This window comes from Dromiciops gliroides, chromosome 2 (genome assembly GCF_019393635.1).
Source record: "Dromiciops gliroides isolate mDroGli1 chromosome 2, mDroGli1.pri, whole genome shotgun sequence".
NCBI classification, from domain to species: Eukaryota; Metazoa; Chordata; class Mammalia; order Microbiotheria; family Microbiotheriidae; genus Dromiciops; species Dromiciops gliroides.
In genome coordinates, this window is record NC_057862.1 from 339,727,537 (window position 1) to 339,746,584 (window position 19,048).

The 19,048-nt window shown below is 35.9% G+C and overlaps 1 protein-coding gene across 1 annotated transcript in view; it reads left to right on the forward strand.

Moving 5' to 3' along the window:
• Positions 1-19,048, forward strand: part of TENM2 (teneurin transmembrane protein 2) — a 1,399,253-nt gene that overhangs the window by 340,565 nt on the left and 1,039,640 nt on the right. Inside the window, 1 exon segment of the mRNA XM_043982744.1 lies at positions 10,879-11,178. Coding sequence (XP_043838679.1) covers positions 10,953-11,178 — 226 coding nt within the window. The 5' untranslated portion in view covers positions 10,879-10,952.

The window sequence follows — 19,048 nt, forward strand, 5'->3', positions numbered from 1 at the left end:
TATTTATGGTTCCAAATTGCTCTCCAGAATAGCTGGACTAATTCAACCCCTCAGTGAATTAGCATGTTTATTTCCCCCCTGTCCCTCTAGTAATTGTAAGTTTCCTTTTTTTTTAAATTTTTGGTCTTCATTGCCTGTTTGATATGTGTGAGGCAGAACCTGGGTTGTTTGGATTTGCATTTCTCTAATTATTAGTGATTTGGAGCATTTTTGTGTGGTTGTTGATAATTTAGATTTCTTAATTTCAAAACTGTCTCTTAATATCCTTTAGCTACTTATATATTTAGGAAGGACTCTTGTTCTATATTTGAAACAGTTTCCTAAGATATCCTGGATATGAGATTTTTATGAGAGAAATTTGTGGCATTACTTCATCTTATTTGCAGCACCTCTGAAATGGGTAAAATCTGAGAAAAGGAACAATTCAAGCATTGTAATATTGGAAATGTTTCCATTAGCATCCCCACTCAAACTTATTAGATTGGTAGATTAAAGAATTCCATATGTATAGTTTAGCTACAATTTAGCCAAACATTTGATGAAGTCTCTTCACTTATTCTTGGGCTAAAGATATAAAGGTGGGGACTAGATGCAAATCCAATTCATCATATTACAAACTGGTTGACTGGCTGGTACCAAAGGTCAGTTTCATGTCAAATTGGAAGGAGATCTACCATGAAGACCCCCAGGGTTGATCTATGTTCGACTCGACCAGGGCTATTTCACATTTTTACCAGTGATTCAGATAAATAAATAAATTGCATCCTTATCGAATTTTAAATGAAACTAAGCTGGGGAAAGAAGAACAGGTAATACACTGCATGTCAGAGTCAAGATCCAAAACCATCTTAATAAATTAGAATATCAGACTGGATCCAATAATATAAAACTGACTATTAAAATAATAAAATTAAAGAGGTATAAATATAAAATTTTATAAGTAAAATCATAACATATGAAGTCAAAATTTGGAACCTGGGCACTAGATTGAGGAGGTAGGGTTAGGCAATAGTTCACCTGGAAAAAATAGTGAAGAGTTAATTCATATCTCATATTGGGCTGAATTGAGAGGAAAAGCTTTCAGGAACGAGAAAGTGGCATACCTTTGTAACAGCACATCTAGAGTGATGTGTTGAGTTTTGAAAACTATATTTTACAAAGGACATTGATAAGGCAAAAGTGAGTGCTCATAAGATTGCCAGAATGATAAAGGGACATATAAGGATTATTTTGCTTGGAGAAGAGAAGACTTAGGTAGGGTGGTAATAACAGCTTTCATCATTTGAAAAAGGTCAAGGGTGGTCATGTGGGAAGAGAATTTATACTTTTTGCTTGATCACAAAGTGCAAAACTAGAAAGAATAGGTAGAAGTTGGCAAATTTGGGTTTAATATGAAGAAAATTTTTCCACAATTATAGCAATACAAAATTAAAATGGGTTATTTTAAGAATTAGTGGGTTCCCTATGCTTTGGAGGCCTTCAAGAAAAGGATGGGAGACTACATTTTGGGTTTGTTATACAGGATATTTTTCTACTGATGTCTCTTTCAGCTCTGAAATTCAATAATTATTGAGCTACACTCGAATAATTGCAGTTTATGGAACTGTAGGGCTCATTCTGATTCTTGCCTGGGCTTCCTGTGGAGGGAATGAAGAGAAGAGAGATATTTTCTTACTCATTCCAGTGACTTAGCAAACGCCCAAGGTGAAGCCTGTTCTTCATCTTCAAATGAGAGAAATGAGAAGAGTACAAAGGGATTAATACAAAGGTGGAGGTGAGGTGTCAGTGACTCCTCTAAACTTCAGCCTTTTATGTTGTACTTTCAATAGTAGTTCTAATGCTATAGACTCTGAATGTTAAGGATAGTTTTGATTGGAGAAAGCAAACAATAGGCATAGAAACAGGGCCTCTATCTTTTTATCCTTATTCCTATAGATGTACATAAATATATAAGCTTTGGGAGGCAGCTAGGTGGTGCAGTGGATAAAGCACTGGCCCTGGATTCAGGAGGACCTGAATTCTAATCCAGCCTCAGACACTTGACACTAGCTGTGTGACCCTGGGCAAGTTACTTAACACTCATTGCCCTGCCCAGAAAAAAGTATAAGCTTTATTTACATAGTGATAAATATAGGAATAATAATGATAGTTAGCATTTACATAGCAACATTTTGGGTTATCAACCTTTCCCTCCATAGGATTTCTCTCTTAGAGCCATAATTTGCCAAGATAAAACCTAGGTCCATTTTTGGTTTAGTCTTTCCAGAGCATCTTTTTCTAGCAATATTTTAAGTGACTACACTAGAATAATGTAGCAAATCATTTGATCCTCACAACTCTGGTAACTAGGTATTGTTATTTCCCCATTTTACAGATGAGGAAAGTGGGGTAGACAGAGATTAAGTGACTTGCCCTAGGTGACACAGCTAGTAAGTACATGAAGTTGGATTTGAATTCAGGTCTTTCTGACTTGAGGCCCTGTCCTCTATCCATTGCAACTCCTAACTTCATATAAGGCTATTAGGCTGGAAGTTTATATAGCTTACATTTCATAACAGGTCAAAATGCAAATACACTTTCATGTGCATGTAAGTGGCTCTAAGGGACAGAAGAACTTTATTTTAAAAAAAGAAAAAAAAACATGTCTGAATAATGAAAGCAAAACAGAACCATGAATTTGATCAGTATAATTCATGGAGATTAGAAGATATAGAGATTCATAAGAGATTCAAGGTAAAAGGGAACCTGGAGTTTATATAATTCAACCCTTCAGATCGCAGATGAGGAAACTGAGTAGTTTATGGAGGAAAAATATCTCCCTAAGGTCATATAACTTGTTAGTAGCAAAGATGGGACAAGAATACAGGGTTTTGGACTCTTAGTTCATATGGAAACATAGAAAGTAAATTGTCTTAGTAGTAATAAAGAAGGAAACAAAGACAATCTGCTGCTGCTACTACTACTACTACTACTACTTCTACTACCACTCCTACCACCACCACCACCACCACTCTTTCAACCACTACTACGACTTGTACTACCATTACTATTGCTGCTGCTACTGTTATAGCTAACAATAATAAATAATAATACTGTCACAATGACAACAACTAATATTTATATAGTACTTCAAGTTTTGTGGGTCATTTTCTATGTTACCATATTTGATCCTCACAACCAACCTGGGAGGTTGATGCTATTATTATCCCCATTTTACAGAGGAGGAAACTGAGGCAAACAAAAGTTGAGTGACTTGCCCTGGTTCATACAGCTAGGAAGTGTTTGAGGCAGGATTCATACTTAGGACTTTTTTACTTGATGTCCAGCAATCTATATACTATGCTATCTAGCTGTATCAAATTATTGCTTCTATGTTTTGTAAATAAAGTCTACAATGAGGCAGATAGGTGGCTCAGTGGATAGAATGCTGGGCTCAGAGTCAGGAAGACCTGAGTCCAAATCTGGACTGAGCCACTTAACCAGCTGTGTGACCCTAGGCAAGTCATTCAACTTCCATTTGCCTTAATCCCCTGGAGAAGGAAATGGCAAAACACTCCAGTATCTTTACCAAGAAAACATCATGGATGGTATGGCCAGTGGGGTTATGAAGGGTCAAACTAAACAACAACAAAGTTCCACAATGTCACTCCCGTAAAGGAAGGGGATCTAAGGTAACAGAATCCTGATTTATCCTGAGGGGGCCTATCCTCTTTCTCTTTTGCTCTGATACAAGTTTAGAATAAAACTCTGAGAAAATCTCTAAACTATAATTTAGATATACCTCATGGCTGAAGTCTCCCCATATAGCATCCCTTCTGGAGAATAGTATTTAATGTAAGTATAGGACCTCCATTTATTTCCCCTACCACAGAAAATGCTGAGGGTGCAAAAACTCACAGGCATGCATTAACAAATGCAGAATACATAAATTTCACAAATAGACCAGAAAATAAAGACAAAATTTTGTGGAACTACAGAATAGGTATTACGATTTCATCTGTGTTCTCTGAGCAGTTCACAAAGTCCATATCTAAAGCATGGACCTTTATTCACCTCCAGAATCACCAACAGTGATCATCTTTTCCTCTTAGTAGTATAATGTTGTTGAAGTCATTCCCAACATGATATCTTGCACCTGAATCACGAATTCTTGAACTCTACACTCCTAAGGTAGTCATTAAATGTTAACTGCTAGTTTATGCTAAAAGAAGAACACAGCAAGGTAGAAAAACTGCCAGTGGTTCAAGATTCCATATCAGATTTCTGTGGTTTTCTCCATGTTGCAAAAATCTTCCTCCCCACTTCATTCCTCTGACCACACCTTGAAATTGCCAATGACAAAATGTCTGGGCACAAAGAGGATAGTACAAAAGAGAAAGACCCAAAAGAGATCAGGCAGTGCCATTTCCACACTTTGACAGGCCAACTAGAGCCAGCCCTTATGACTCCTAAGTATATTCCTCCTGACTCTCATTGGCCAATCATCTTTGCCATAGCCCTTTGAGCAGGGGGAACAAGCAAAGGTTGATGTATTTACCCAGAAGAGTGCATATCTCCCAATCAGGAACCAGTGACATGGGAGATGTCTCTTTCTGACAAATGTTCCTGCCCTATAATTTCTTTAAGTGGATTAGATGGACTAAATTAGTCAGGGGGTCTTCCCATAAACTATTCCCTTCATAGGATTTCCCTCTTAGACCTATAGTTTGCAAAAATAATCTCTAGTTCTCTTTTAGGATTTAATCTTTCCAGAGCCACCTTTGTATGCTAAGAGTTGGGATGGGAAGGAAGGAGTCTAGCAATGTTTTAAAGTGTCTGCATTAGAATATATGAACATGCCACTTGGGAGTCAAGTAAAAACTGCTTCAATTTGAAAATTGTCACTTTTGAAAGTAATGTAGGAAAAAGGATCATTTTATTTTTCATTGCTTCCATTCAAAAAGCCTGCTATATTAGAAGAAAGCACATATTAGAATCAGTTATCAATTAATTGACCCATTATCAAGCATTTATTAGACACCTTGGAAGACAAAGACAAAAAGACATCTCTTGCCTTTAAAGGTCTTACCTACTTTTTACCCCTACAAGAAAAACACTTATTTCATCATAATAAAATTAAGATATTATAAGAAAATCATAAATATTCTTAAATAAGAAAAATTTTAAATATGAAGTATAATTTGAGGAAAGTACTGGCAGGTGGGTATGGGGTGGGATTAGTGTAGTATTTCTATTGAAGGTGACACTAGATATGGGAATTGAAGGAAAGTATGTATTCCAAGAGGCAGAGGTAAGAAAGGAGTGCATTTCAGGCATGAGAGACAGTTTGTACAAAGGGATTGAGACAGGAGATAGATGGTTATGTACAATATACATCAAGGAAGCTATTTTGCTTGAAACACAGAGTGCATGAAGGTGAGTGATAGGTTGGACCCAGATTGTCAAACGATTTCAATGCCAAATGGAGGAGTTTATATTTTATCCTAGAGGCAATAGGGAGGTACTGGAGCTTTTTGAGTAGGGCAAGTGGTGTAGACAGACTTGTGCTTAAGAATATCAACTTGGCAACCGTGTGGAGGATAAATTAGAGGTAAGGAGAGACTTGAGATTAGGAGAGTAATTATAAGGTTATTGCAATAGTTTGGGTGGAAAGTGGCACGGGTAATTTGATCTTGGGTGGTGGCTGTGAATACAGAGAAAAGGGTGCATAGGAGAAATATCATGGGGCATAGACTTAACAGGACTTGGTAAACTCTTGTTCAGTAGTCAAGAAGGTATTGTTCATCAGTTTTCTAATTCAGGCGTTTTTCTTTATTGTTAACTATGAAATAAGCCTAAATAAGAAATCTCCTTATCAGATTTCCAAAATAAGTGTGAAACACATTCAAATATGGAAGCGTGCAATTTTGAGAAACTTGATACAAACTCCTCTTACAAGACACACTTTTTCATTGGTTTATCATAATTAAAAATGGGGAAGAGAAGTAAGCACGTTGGCATTTTTCAGAACTCACAGATTGCAAACTACATGTAGGCGTTTTAAAACAGCTGATTTTGCTTGGTACCTAACCTTTTAAAAATGTGTGTAAAAAGAAATTATATACATTTATATATTATATACATACATGCATACATATAAGCACGTATGATACATAAAATTTAAATATTTATGCATTATTTTGTCTAAGAAGTTAAAAAATAAAAACAACAGCCTCTGGCCAGCAAAAAGATGAGGCTAAAATAGCCCTGGCTTAATGAATGGAGCCACTGTTCAGAGGTATCAAGTGTACCGTGGACATGATAGTTGTCTATAAACTAAGCTTAACACACACATGCACACACACACACACATATGAGCTGTCAGTGATTAACAAGTCAACCCCCTTAAGTAGTAGGATAATCTGAAAAGTTAATAGTGAACAGTGTTACAGCTCATAGGGTTAGTTAATTAGACAAAGGCTTCCAGGCAAGCTCTCTGTATTCAGCTCTGATAAAGTGATGGAACCCACTTAAGCGACTGATGAAAAAAGCAGTGTGAATCCTCTTTAAGAGAGGAAATGTGGAATGGAATGGAATGAAGCACTGTTGTAGCCTTCAGGAGCTGGGGGTATCCAGTGGCACCCAATGACTACCATTTATCAATCCAACTGAAGGTGAAAACTCAGTGAAAATATTGATGTTACTGGTCTCCTTCTTTCCTTATTCTTATTCCTTTTTTAGTAATTGTAAGACTTTTATTATTCACAACTAAACTATTTGCATTTCCAGTGGTGGTTTGTTGACTATGTAGATGTAAATAAGAAAAGAAATTTTATTTTTGTTCTAGGGTCTCACTTGTGAATTAGTTATAATCACAGTGGCAGCTACCTACAGGCTCTGAGGCCCCTTCCTTAGTAACACATCAATATTTCTGTCCTATGTATATTCCTTTCACTGGCTCCCTCCCAGTTAACTTGCTCTTCAACATATATTATACTGCTTTGATTATATGGGTGCCATTTATCTGGAACCTTCAAATATCTAGGACACAGGTGAGAATCTAAGAAATAGGAAAAAAATCTACCTTTCGATCGTCAAAATATGTCATTATTTCATCCACCAAAGCCCTTGCACTTTACCAAAAGATATACTGTTAGCATCCTTCAGGCTCTAACTTGGTGCATATTTGTTATTTTAAATACAATTCATAAAAAGCTATTTACTGCTTACCCACAGGCAATTAGAAAGAAATGAAGCTGCTAGATAGAGGCACCCTTACAGCAACAAGGAATTTAAGCTATTAGCCCCAAAGCAAGAGAAGATGCAGCAAAAAAAAGTACCAAAAAATAGGCACAAGAACTCAAAATGCAGAGCACTCTGAGGCTCTTGAGTAGTAGGAAAAGTGACCCTGCATACTGAAGTAGATTCTAAGAGCATCACTCTATTATAGCATGCTACAATACAAGGTTAAATTCTGCTTTGTAAACTCTGTCAAAATATAACAAATTGTTTAACATTAGATTTCTATTAAAATGGTTGGTTTTTAGAAGTTCATATTATACATTATTATGTGATAATACCAGATAAGGGAAACATCACTAAGCCAGGAGATCACCTTTGCATAGCATTCTTTTCGGGTATCCAGAAAGCAAATGACAAAAACAAAAACCCAAACCCTGCCATGCCATTAATAATTAACTCTATGGGGCAGCTAGGTAGTGCAGTGGATAAAGCACCAGCCCTGGATTCAGGAGGACCTGAGTTCAAATCCGACCTCAGACACTTCACACTAGCTGTGTGACCTTAGGCAAGTCACTTAACCCCCATTGCCCTGCAAAAAGAAAAAAAAAACCTCTATTTTCAAATTGAGTTCAGCTTTCTTAAATTGGAATTTCAACACTTTTCACTTTTTTATTAAGAACAAAAATACTGAAGATTAATGTCTTAATTTTGCATAAGTAACAGAATGTTGATATCCACAAAGATTAATTTCTTCTCCATTGCTATGAATGGAATATTAGAGTAAGAAAGATCCATCTACTCATGCTCTACAATGGAGAACCAGGACTCTCTGACTTTTCTATTTGTATCTTAGTGCTTAGCACACTGCTTTGCACATAATAAGCACTGAATAAATATCTTCCTTCCTTCCTTTTTTCCTCTTTCATTCTTTTTCTCTCTTTGTATTTCTATTTTTCTTTCTTTTTCTTCCTTTGTCCCTCCCTCTCTCCCTTTCTTTCTTCCATCAACCAATTAATAATAATAGTTGATATTTACTTAGAACTTTATATTATCTCTGATTACAAACCCCTAGACCTTTCCATACTGTTTCTTTTACATATGTGTGTGTGCACTTGTAAAGAATCCTAGAATAAAGTCTTTGAAGTGGAAGTGTCCTTATATGTCTTCCAATGCATCCTCCCACTTTAGACTGAATACTTCTAGCAGAAATAGAACTAATAGCTTTATTAGGCAACTTACTCTTATTGAAAAAATTTATTGTATGAAAATTCTTTCCATTATTGAGGTAAAAAAACTGTCTTCCCATAATGTCTACCTTTTAATCCTACTTCTAGTCTTTAGAGTTGACAAAATAAACATATTCTCTCTTCCATATAGAAAGAGGTAGGCTTTTATATCAAGAAGTAATGTGAAATCATTGAAAGTATTTCTCAGTTTTGCAAAGGCAATCTAGCTTCTTTTCTTTCTCCTATATCATTAGGGTACCCAGTTCATTTTTCATCTCCAGGGCCTTTCCAAGATATAGATACTGATGGACTAACTCAATAGGCTAGCCATTCAGCTAAAGATCATAATCTGAACAAGATGCATTCTTAATCCAATTTTTCTCTGTGCAGAATGTTAGGCCAGTCTTTGAATGGATATAGATGTAATTGTGGTGTCCCCATAGTATTTGGGGGGGGTGTCATTTATAGAATTTCCTCCATAAACAAAAGCATGTTTCTTTTAAGGAGACCTCAGCAAGGAATTATATTATCAGTATACAAAGTGAGTTAGTTGGTCATGTAACTGGGTCAGTTGATATCAGATAAATAGTCCTAATGTTTCACTATTATGCAAAAAAGTGTAAAACACACACATGCACGAACACAACCCTAGAATATGGATGCAAGCTTCTAGGGAGCATTTGGGATGATATGGACAAGAATTGCAGAAGGGGTTAATGGAATGTAATTTGCATTGATAAATGTGGTATGCACATCACTGAGATTGCAGACCCATCAAAGAATTGCAGTGTTTTCTATATGAAACAATACTATATTTGAAGTTAGAATATCCTCCTCCCTCATCAGTTTTCCAGACAAAACCTTTCTTAACTCTTCTGTTTTTCATATGACATAGATTATAAATTCGACACCATCATGAATACCCCTCTCTAGATTCACTCTAGTTTGTAAATGTCTCAATTAAAATGTATGTTACCTTGATATGCTGTGACAGGTATATACAATGGGACACAGAATCTGAGCAACCTAGTTGTAACATTGGTATTCAGGGTCAAAGGTAGCAACCGTGGTCTAGATTTTGATTTTAGTAGGAAAGGTTACAATCTACATTACTCTTTGATCTGATCTGACTTATAACCAAATTCGTAGGAGTAGGGAGGCTTCTTAAAATGAATTTTGTTATATTTAAAGAGCTAAAAAGTACTATATCCTAGCCTTAAATATAGGTTCAAAAGCACATGCTGACCTTCTAAAATACTTACCGGTGCATTATGGATACAGTGAACAACAGTAACCTAGAAAAATTCATTACCAGTGCTCTGGGTCACATCTCTTGCTTTAATTACAATTCTTATTTGCCCATTCTGTTCAGACCCTGGCCCTGTGGCCTACACGATTTTGCATGGCAAACATAGTCAATAAGGTCACTTCTTGGATGTGTTTCCTCATTTTTGTTTTGTCCGGTAGGCAGAAGGCTCATGTTTTTGAATGATATTTGGCACACACTAATGTGCAGTTTGCTAGTCCCATGGTATCAAATATCGTTTTTGTATTTGCTAGATGGCTGCCAACTCATGCATTGAACTCTTGCCCCACTATCAGTGTTGGACCTGGTGTTTTCATTTGGGTTTTTTGTTTGTTTCTTCTTCATCTGTTATGGGTACAGAGGCAGGGAGGGGATAGGTACCAAGCTTTCATTGCAGGTGTCATTGCTGGACAACTAGTCATGCACTTTCCTTGTAGTTCTTACCAATTTAGTCTGCCAGTGTTGTAGCCACATACTGCCACCACCTGTGGTGAATGGGCAGGGAAGAAGTGATCAGGTGTATGCAAGATGCAGCTCTGCATAGAGGAGAAAGAAAAAAATGGAATTTTTGAAATCCTTATGTTATTTTTTAATGGTGGATTGTCCACATGCCAGAGTTGCTTTTCATTATTATTTTCTAAACCTTGCTGTGAATGCTTATCTTAGTCAAATTTAAGTTATACTCTGGCACAGCATTAATAGCACATATTTATGTTTCATCTTTGAATCTGCCTTTTCAACCTCCTTGCTCAACTGCTGCTTTACTTTTCTTTCTGAAGCAAAAAAAGAAAAATAATTAATGATGGTAGAATCTGGTTTGCATTGTACAGCTTGAGAACAATAGCTAACATCTGACTGTCAGACATATGTGTATACATTTGCAAAATCGAAAGATGAGATTTTCATTATTTTTTTTAATCTGTTAAACAGCAAAGGAAATCACCACAAGATATTTTCTTCCATTTAGATGGATGGTTTAAGTATGTATTAAGCATTTCAAAACAAGATTTTTTGACTGCTACCAAGTTTGCCCTGTTGTGTTTTTGAAAAGAGATGAAACATGAGTCAGAACCGCATGCAGTATTTCTTGTAATCACAATTTCTTTCCCCCTTTGATGTTTTCAGGTGGCAAAGTGACAAGTGCCAAGATTCAGGACTGACTTTTCTCAAAGCATTGGCTTTTTGCCTGATTGAGAAAAATGGATATAAAGGACAGAAGACACCGCTCTTTGACCAGGGGTCGGTGCGGTAAGGAATGTCGCTATACAAGTTCCTCCCTGGACAGTGAGGACTGCCGAGTGCCAACTCAGAAGTCATACAGCTCAAGTGAGACCCTGAAGGCCTATGATCATGACACAAGGATGCACTATGGAAATCGAGTTTCTGATCTGGTTCACAGAGAGTCAGATGAGTTTCCAAGGCAAGGTATGTAGAATTGACCCAACCATTTGTATCTGTTGATTTTGTCCTCCTTCTATGAAAACAGTATATTATGACCATTACCACAATGACAATCTGGTTTGCTGTGTGTACAGCTTTCACAATTTGTGAAAATTGAAAGGAAATCATAGGTCTTTGAGCAGATGCTGTGTAAGAATTGTAGCTAAAATGACTATCTCCTACCTACCGCCATACTGAATTAGTAGAGAAAAATATAATTTAAGTTTGGATCCAAATTCCCTTTGCAGGCAGATTTAGGGAGTATTCTTACCAGATGTTATACAGATCATGTTGTGTGGTGTAGGTGGAAGCATGACTTTTGATACCTCAAAACTAGAATTCTGACATTTTAGTCTGTATTTCCTTTCTTTGGCTTTGTTAAAAAGGGAGTAGCTGTTGCAGGTAATAGAGTCACTAATTAGTTCTGAGGAATTCTTGTCCCAGTTCCTGACAATGAAACTAACTATACTGCAGCATTGAAATGAAGAATTAGTTCTTTGGTTGCTTATGTTGCTACACTTAATTTCATAAAATTTAGAAAAAAAAAATATATATATATGTTTATTTAATCACTTAACATGATCACAAAGACTTTAAAAATCCACACTGGTTATAAATTTGTTTCCAAACAACATATTCTAATACAAACTGTTGCCTGTTTAAAATGCCTGCAATATTTATATCTCACAATTCACCAGGGAAACGGTTAAAACTGTGTTTCTGTTGTGATTGTAGACCCTTACTGCATGCAGTTTTGCTTTTATCTTGTCTCTCAGTTTCTGAGTTGTCTTCATGTAAATGAAACACATTCTGTAGTTCTAAGAAAAAGGGAAGGGGGACAAAACCCATCAACTTGAAAATTGTTTGGAGTTAAGTGTCTTTGATCAGCTAGATCAAGTGGTTGACTTCATTAAGTTCTCACCTGACCCTAAAAAACACATAGTGAGTGCCTTAAGCTCTCAAAAATAGGAAGATTCACAACTGCATTACTGAGGGTGGCATTCAGCTTCCAGGATGAACAATTTAAAAGAAACTGCTGTTTACCTGTGGCATCAGTTCAGTGAGATTCAAATGGTTTGAATAGTGACATACACATTCACGGTATTTCATTCACTGTACTTTAATTTTCTGCTATAGGTTTGGTCTTACTCACTGCATGGTTGAAAACATTCTTTTTTGTAATATCTCTGTACTGAGCTTGAGACTTTTCTACCCCAGTCAAAATAAAGGTGCTTTCTGGCAAATGTGTTTGCTACATTATAGTGCCCAGATTAATGGTGGGTTGTATCTTGACCTGTCACTCCTTTCCTTGTTTAATATTTACATAAAATTAAACCAAGACCGTGGTATTCTATTTTCATATATGCCCTTGTTCATTCTATTTAATCTTGTCCCTTCCATTGATAATAATGGGAGTTGCTTGGGCAGAATAGGCCCTTGAGCTGATAGCTAGGCAATTAACAATTCGCACATGCAGTGTGTTGTTATTGAGCCCATATTTGTTTGTGTAATGTGTTTGCATGAATTAAAAACTGCAGTCCAAAAGTAGAAATGAAAAGGCCCCAGAACGTATTTGCATATGCAAGTGCAATTTCCATCTGAAGACAACTATGAATTTATGCATGAAAATGTAGTCAGAGTCGGAGTGGATCCTCTTTGATGGGTTCTAAAATTGAACTCTGCAGGAAGTCAATAAGCACATATTAAGAAAGAGGTGGAGGAGAAGTAATCCTGAGAGTAGCAAATGCAACTTTGAACATAGTCACAGCAGAAAGGGTTAAAGGAAATTTTCTCTGTTAGCAAACATGATCATTTAAAAATATAATAGTTCTCATTTTATTTTCTTATTCTGGTAATGAAAGACCAAGATTTATTAGACTCAAAATTTATTAGACTGGAGGTATGTTATCAATGAATATAAAAGGTTGATCCTGTGAGTTGTTTTCCACTGAAAATCCAGGATACTTTCACTTTCTAATGAATCTGTGCTCTCATTAATGCTAATACTCCCTCTAACAGTGTAGATCTTAGTCTACCCCTTCATTCCTGTTCTATGAAATTCCTGTCCATATCTTCCTATACACCCTTCATAAGGAGTCTGCTCATTGTGCAGCCTCCCTCCCTCAAGATCTCTTGATATTATATGAGTACCTTGGTTGTACATCTGTTATCTCTTAATAATGTTACTCTACTAATGTTATTAATTACTGTATTGACTATTAGTAAAGTCATTCTTTTGAATGGCCTACCACTTTTTCTAGTTTTATGTCTCCTTGATGACGTTTTAATATCTCTAATCAATAGTTTTTGTTGCTTTATGTCTACTGGACACATTTCTTTTTGGCTACCCACAACATGATTTCTTCAGAACCTGTGCCATGGTATTCCAACAATCATCAATGGGTGATTTTTTTAAAAATAGCATAGTGTAGGGTACATAGTAAATGCGTAACAAGTACTTGATGACTTGTTGAATCATCATCATCATCTTATCATACCTGTGATTTTGCTGGTTTAGGAAATTCTCAGTGAGGGCACATTCCTGCCAATGCAAATGGATGCTGCTCTCCAATTTCTAGTCATACGGAATTACCTGGCTGGCACTGAGAAGCTAAGAGATTTGTACAGGACTGGATAGCAGGATGTGTCAGAGATGGCATTTGAATTCAGTTCATTCTAACTCTACTGTCTGGTATTTATCTGTTATGCCAATCTGCTACTCACTGGACCCAAGGTCCATGAACTTGGACTTCATTTTCTATTTTTAATATTTTGATAATTATATTTCAGTATAATTTGTTTCCTTTTTTAGTCTTATATGTTTTATACATTTAAAAACATCATTCTCCAAACTACAAAAGGGGTGTGTGAAACACAAAAAGGGTCAGTATCCCATGTTCTAGAAGAACATTGCTATTAAAAAAAAGATGCTCTTTTGTCAAGAAGAATCTCAGGGACATTGAAAACAATGCACAGTGTTACAAAAGTGTCCTCTAACCTATTCTTCTGATCAGTTTTGAACCCAGTTATTTATCTACCTGCAGTGTCTTTTTAGAGACATTTCTGCTGATCAATTAGCTCTGTGAGTTGTGCACTCAACTGGACAGCCATTTTGTAATCTTAGAGCTTAGCAAAGTAGCATAGCATGCACTTAATACATACTGATCACCTGTTGATCAAAGGAGATACAAGTTGTAAAACGCTTAGTAAGATCATAGATTTATAGCTGGAAGGAACCTCCACTGTTACCTAGTCCAATCCCCTTATTTAACCAATGAGGAAATTGAGGTCCAAATACATTAAGTGACCTGTCCAATATCACACAGGTAGTAGACAGCAGAACAAGGATTTCAAGCCATGTTGCCTTTTGCCTTCCAGACAATATACATTCATCATCCACTTGGTTTTTCTGAGTGGATAGTTAGACTGAACTCTTTTAGCTTATTATGGATTAAAAAAGATGAAACATTAGAAGACACCAAACATTCAGGAAGAAAAACATGGTTGTTGTCATTAGCAAAATAAAGCCAATATCAATAGCTCCCAATCCATCTCTAAAAAATATTTATGAGAATTGTTTATGAGGACATCCTTTCAGAGTTTCTCAAATAATATTCTATGACATACTATACCTTTGTATTCACACAATTATCTGAAAGGTGAAGACAATGCAAAACACCACTATATTTATTGTTTATTTTTTAAAAGCTGTTTGAATCAGCAGAGACAAATGCTGCTTAAAAGCCCTTTTCCAACAAGATCTTCCATGCATATTTTACAATTATGAAAGACTCTTTCAAAGAGACAACAGCAAAGTTAATATTGTTTGAGGATACCGATGTCTCTTAAGGGATAAAATAATGACGTTCTTTCACAAAGGGTGTTTGCCGCCATCATAGAAGAGACCCAGCACAGAGTTCAGATGGAAGATGAATGTCTTAAAGATGGTGATATTCTGTAGCTCTTCTTGTTTACAAGGAATATTGTGTCAATTACATCAAGACCCAAAATATTGTAGGTCATTCTAAATGAAACTCATAATCACTCAGGAGAGGTAAGCCTGAAATTCAGGACACTGACTATAAAATAAACTTTTTTTTTCTTTTACACACATATGTATGTGTTGTCAAAATACAACCTCAGAGTCGTTAGAAGTGTCCAGCTCACAAAAATGGTGTAAAATCTTATCTAGATCCTACTACTCACATTCTTCCTGCTAGGAAACAATAAGATTCCCTTTCTTAGGATAAGAAACAATTCAGAGATTCACCAGTATCTCTTCCAAGTGTTATTCTTGTTTGCTTTTCTTTCCTAAAATAAAATAGAATAGAATTTTAGAGGTAAAAAGACTATTATATATCATTCCATTCATTCCTCCCATAGATTTATAGACTGTTAGAGCTGGCAAGGACATATAACTTACCCAAGGCTACAAGCAAGTTAGCAGAGCCAAGACTAGGATGCTGGTTTACCAAGTCTTGTACTCTTTCCATTTTATCATGCTTTCCACTTTCTTTTAGACCCAACTCATTTTTCTAGAGATAATAAGATCATAGATTTAGGGCTGAAAGAAACTTATACACTTATTTGGTCCAGTCCCCTTATTTTACCAATAAGGAAATGAAGTTCTAAGTATATTAAGTGACTCATCCATTTATCACATAGGTGGGAAACAGCAGAGCAAGGATTCAAAGCCATGTCCTTTGATTCCATACCTAGTACTCTTGCACATTAGGGAAAGGTTGGGGGAGTGGGGGGAGCAGAGGATGGGGGGCAATTCAGACCTGTTTTTTCATTGGTGTAGAAGACAGTAGGGGAGGAAATTCATTCTGTTAACTAAGGGGTTGCTGTGGGTGAAGTGACTGACTTGTTCAAGGTCACATGGTCTTTACGTGTCAGAGACAAGTCTTCATCTGCGATCTTACTAATTCTAAGGGTGGTTCCCTATTTACTGTACCATGCTGTATTGCACATAACAGGAATTTAATAAATGTTTGTTGAATTGTATTTCCTCTCTGACCTCCAAAAAAAGTAGGGAAAAATATTGGACCTTAAGCATTAGGCCTGTTATGATTATTTACGAGTAAGTTATTGATTCTGGGCACTAAATAGCCAAATGATCAGCAAGTTAATGTCCTAATGATAGGTCAGTGGATTTTTAGGAATAATAGGACTAAACTAGGTGGGAACTAGGTGGCACAGTGAATAGAGTACAGGGTCTGGAGTCAGGAGAACCAGAGTCTAAATATGGCCTCAGACACTTGCTAGCTATGTGACCCTAGACAAGTCACTTAACCTCCATTTGCCTCAGTTTTCTTATCTATAAAATGGGAATAATTATAACAACTACTTTTCAGGGTTGTTGTGAGAATCAATTGGGATAATATTTGTAAAGCATTTAGTATAGTACCTGGCATATAATAAGCATTATGAAAATGTTAGATACTATTATGATTATTACAATAATTAATTTTATTATATATAATAATAATAATAATTATTATTATTGAAAGAGTACTGGATTTAGGATTTGGAAGACTTGAGTTTCGAATCTAGACTTTGACATTTATTAGCTGTGTGACCCTAGATAAGTCATTTAGCCTCTCTGTGCCTTAGTTTTGTCATAAGATAGCAGGCCCAGAATACAGATACTTCTATATATTATTATTTAATTAGATCTGTGAGATCATAGTTATAGAAATTCCTCCCAAAAATTCAGATCATAACTCAACTACACCTCCTTTCTTGTGGATCTCTTCTCCATGTGCTTCAACAAATATTCTACCATTTGTAGGACTTTTAACAAGACATCTAATTTCTCTGTGCCTCAGTTTCCTCAGATGTACATTGGAGGAAGAGAGAGGCTGAACTAGACAGCCTCTTAGATCCCTTCAACTTTAGATCTATGATTCTTTGAGCATCCTTTTTTTTTCACTTGGTAGCAGACTGGTTTTGGAAATATTAGAAAAAAATGAATGTGTGCATCGTGACAGGTTAGAAAGGCTCAGAAAATTCAATTTATGCACAGTCTAAGGGCTAATCCTTTTAAACTATTTCCATGTTATACCTATTACATAATATGTACTGGGAAGTAGCATGTCTCATCAACAAGGGGATAAAACATAAGGACTAAAATCTCATTTTAAATCAGCTACTAAATTTCATTGTTTCTCCTGATAAGTGATTTAGTTCAGCTTTCCTTGCTTTTAAGTTTTATTTTGTGGAAAGTAAAGACTGATTTACAAACACGTATAACATTTTTACTTCAGAGAAATCCAAATATATTTTTCCATTAATAATCTTATGTAGTAGAGCTAACTGTGGTTATTTCGACTTGACAATAGGAAGAAGAAGAAAAAAGAAAGATAAATAAGTTGATATGTCAAAGGTCATGCAAGATCGATCTTATATATGCAGGTTTTCTGATTCCCAGGTGAATGATGACCATAAGAATTTGTCAAACCTCAGTAGCAACTGGCTCCCATTCACCTACCACTCTTTTTATTGTTCTCCCTCCAGTTCTCTTGTCTCTCTATGTGTCCTATCACCTCCTCAGGCTCCTAACACTTCTTCATTGCCCATGCTAAGGAAATAGGCCAAGTATGTGAGATTATTGTATTAAACTGCCATCATTAAACCAACATATCCTTTCTCCCATGACATTCAATCTGACACAATAACCAAGGACGCTAGAGAGTTCTAATCCCAGTCCAATCATTAATTTACTGTGTGACTTGGAACAAATTCCTTAACCTCCCTGTACTCTAGATTCCTCATTTATAAAATAAGGGTATCAAATTAAATAATCTCAAAGGCCCTTTCTAGCTTTAAAAGTCTGATGATGTAATGAGGTTGCTGTCCATGGTAGCAGTATTTGTTTGATATGATAGTCTAGACACGATGAGCTATAAGGTTCAATCTAGTTGTCTGTTTAAAACAACAACAACAAACAAACAAAAAACTCCTTTCCAGTGAAAAATAAGTCTCTAGAGAGGGTACCAAGATTGAAATATTGTTCTATACTGCAGGCTGTCGCTATAGTTCAGCATTGAGTCATCAGGACTCAACAGGAAAGATTACTTTCTTTTAACTTGTACCATATCAGTTCTCTGAATCATGTCTGCCAAAGAAACAACTTTCATGAGCCCTTTGATTTACTCAAAAAAAAAAAAGTTTTATTTTTTGGTAAACTTGGTCATGTTTGTGGTAGCTCTCTGCCCTATGGATCTATAAGATCAGTTCCTGATGTTTGAAGTTTACAAATTATTTTCTTACATAAAACTTAATTTTTTGTTCCAACATACAATTTTATTTCTGAAATTCCTCATGTGGAAACTTTATACCCTAATGCACATTTAGGGCCTAATATCTAAAGCATAGTCTTAACACAGGAGTTAATAACTTTTTTAAACACCATGGATCCCTTTGATTGTCTGATGAAGCTATGGACCTCTCAGAATCATTTTTTGTTAAATGTATAGTTGAAGGAAATGCTAAATTTCAATTCAGGTTACAGATATAATTTCTCCCATTCATGTTCATAGACTCCCTGAAAGCATATATGAGTATTCATATACTCTTTAGAGTATCATGGACCCCAGGGTAAAAACCCATGGCTTAGAGTACTTGAGAGATTATTTAACTTGCACATGGACATAATGCTAGGATATTTCAACACTAGGATCTGAACCCAGTTCTTATTTAAACCGAGGTTGGTCTCTTATCTACAATACTATGTATCTTTTGATGTGTTTGTGTGAAGCCTAGCCTAGCATAAATTTACCCTTTATTCATAAATTTAACATAAAACCTTGAACTTATGGTCATCTAAAAATTGACTCACTTTCAACATGTG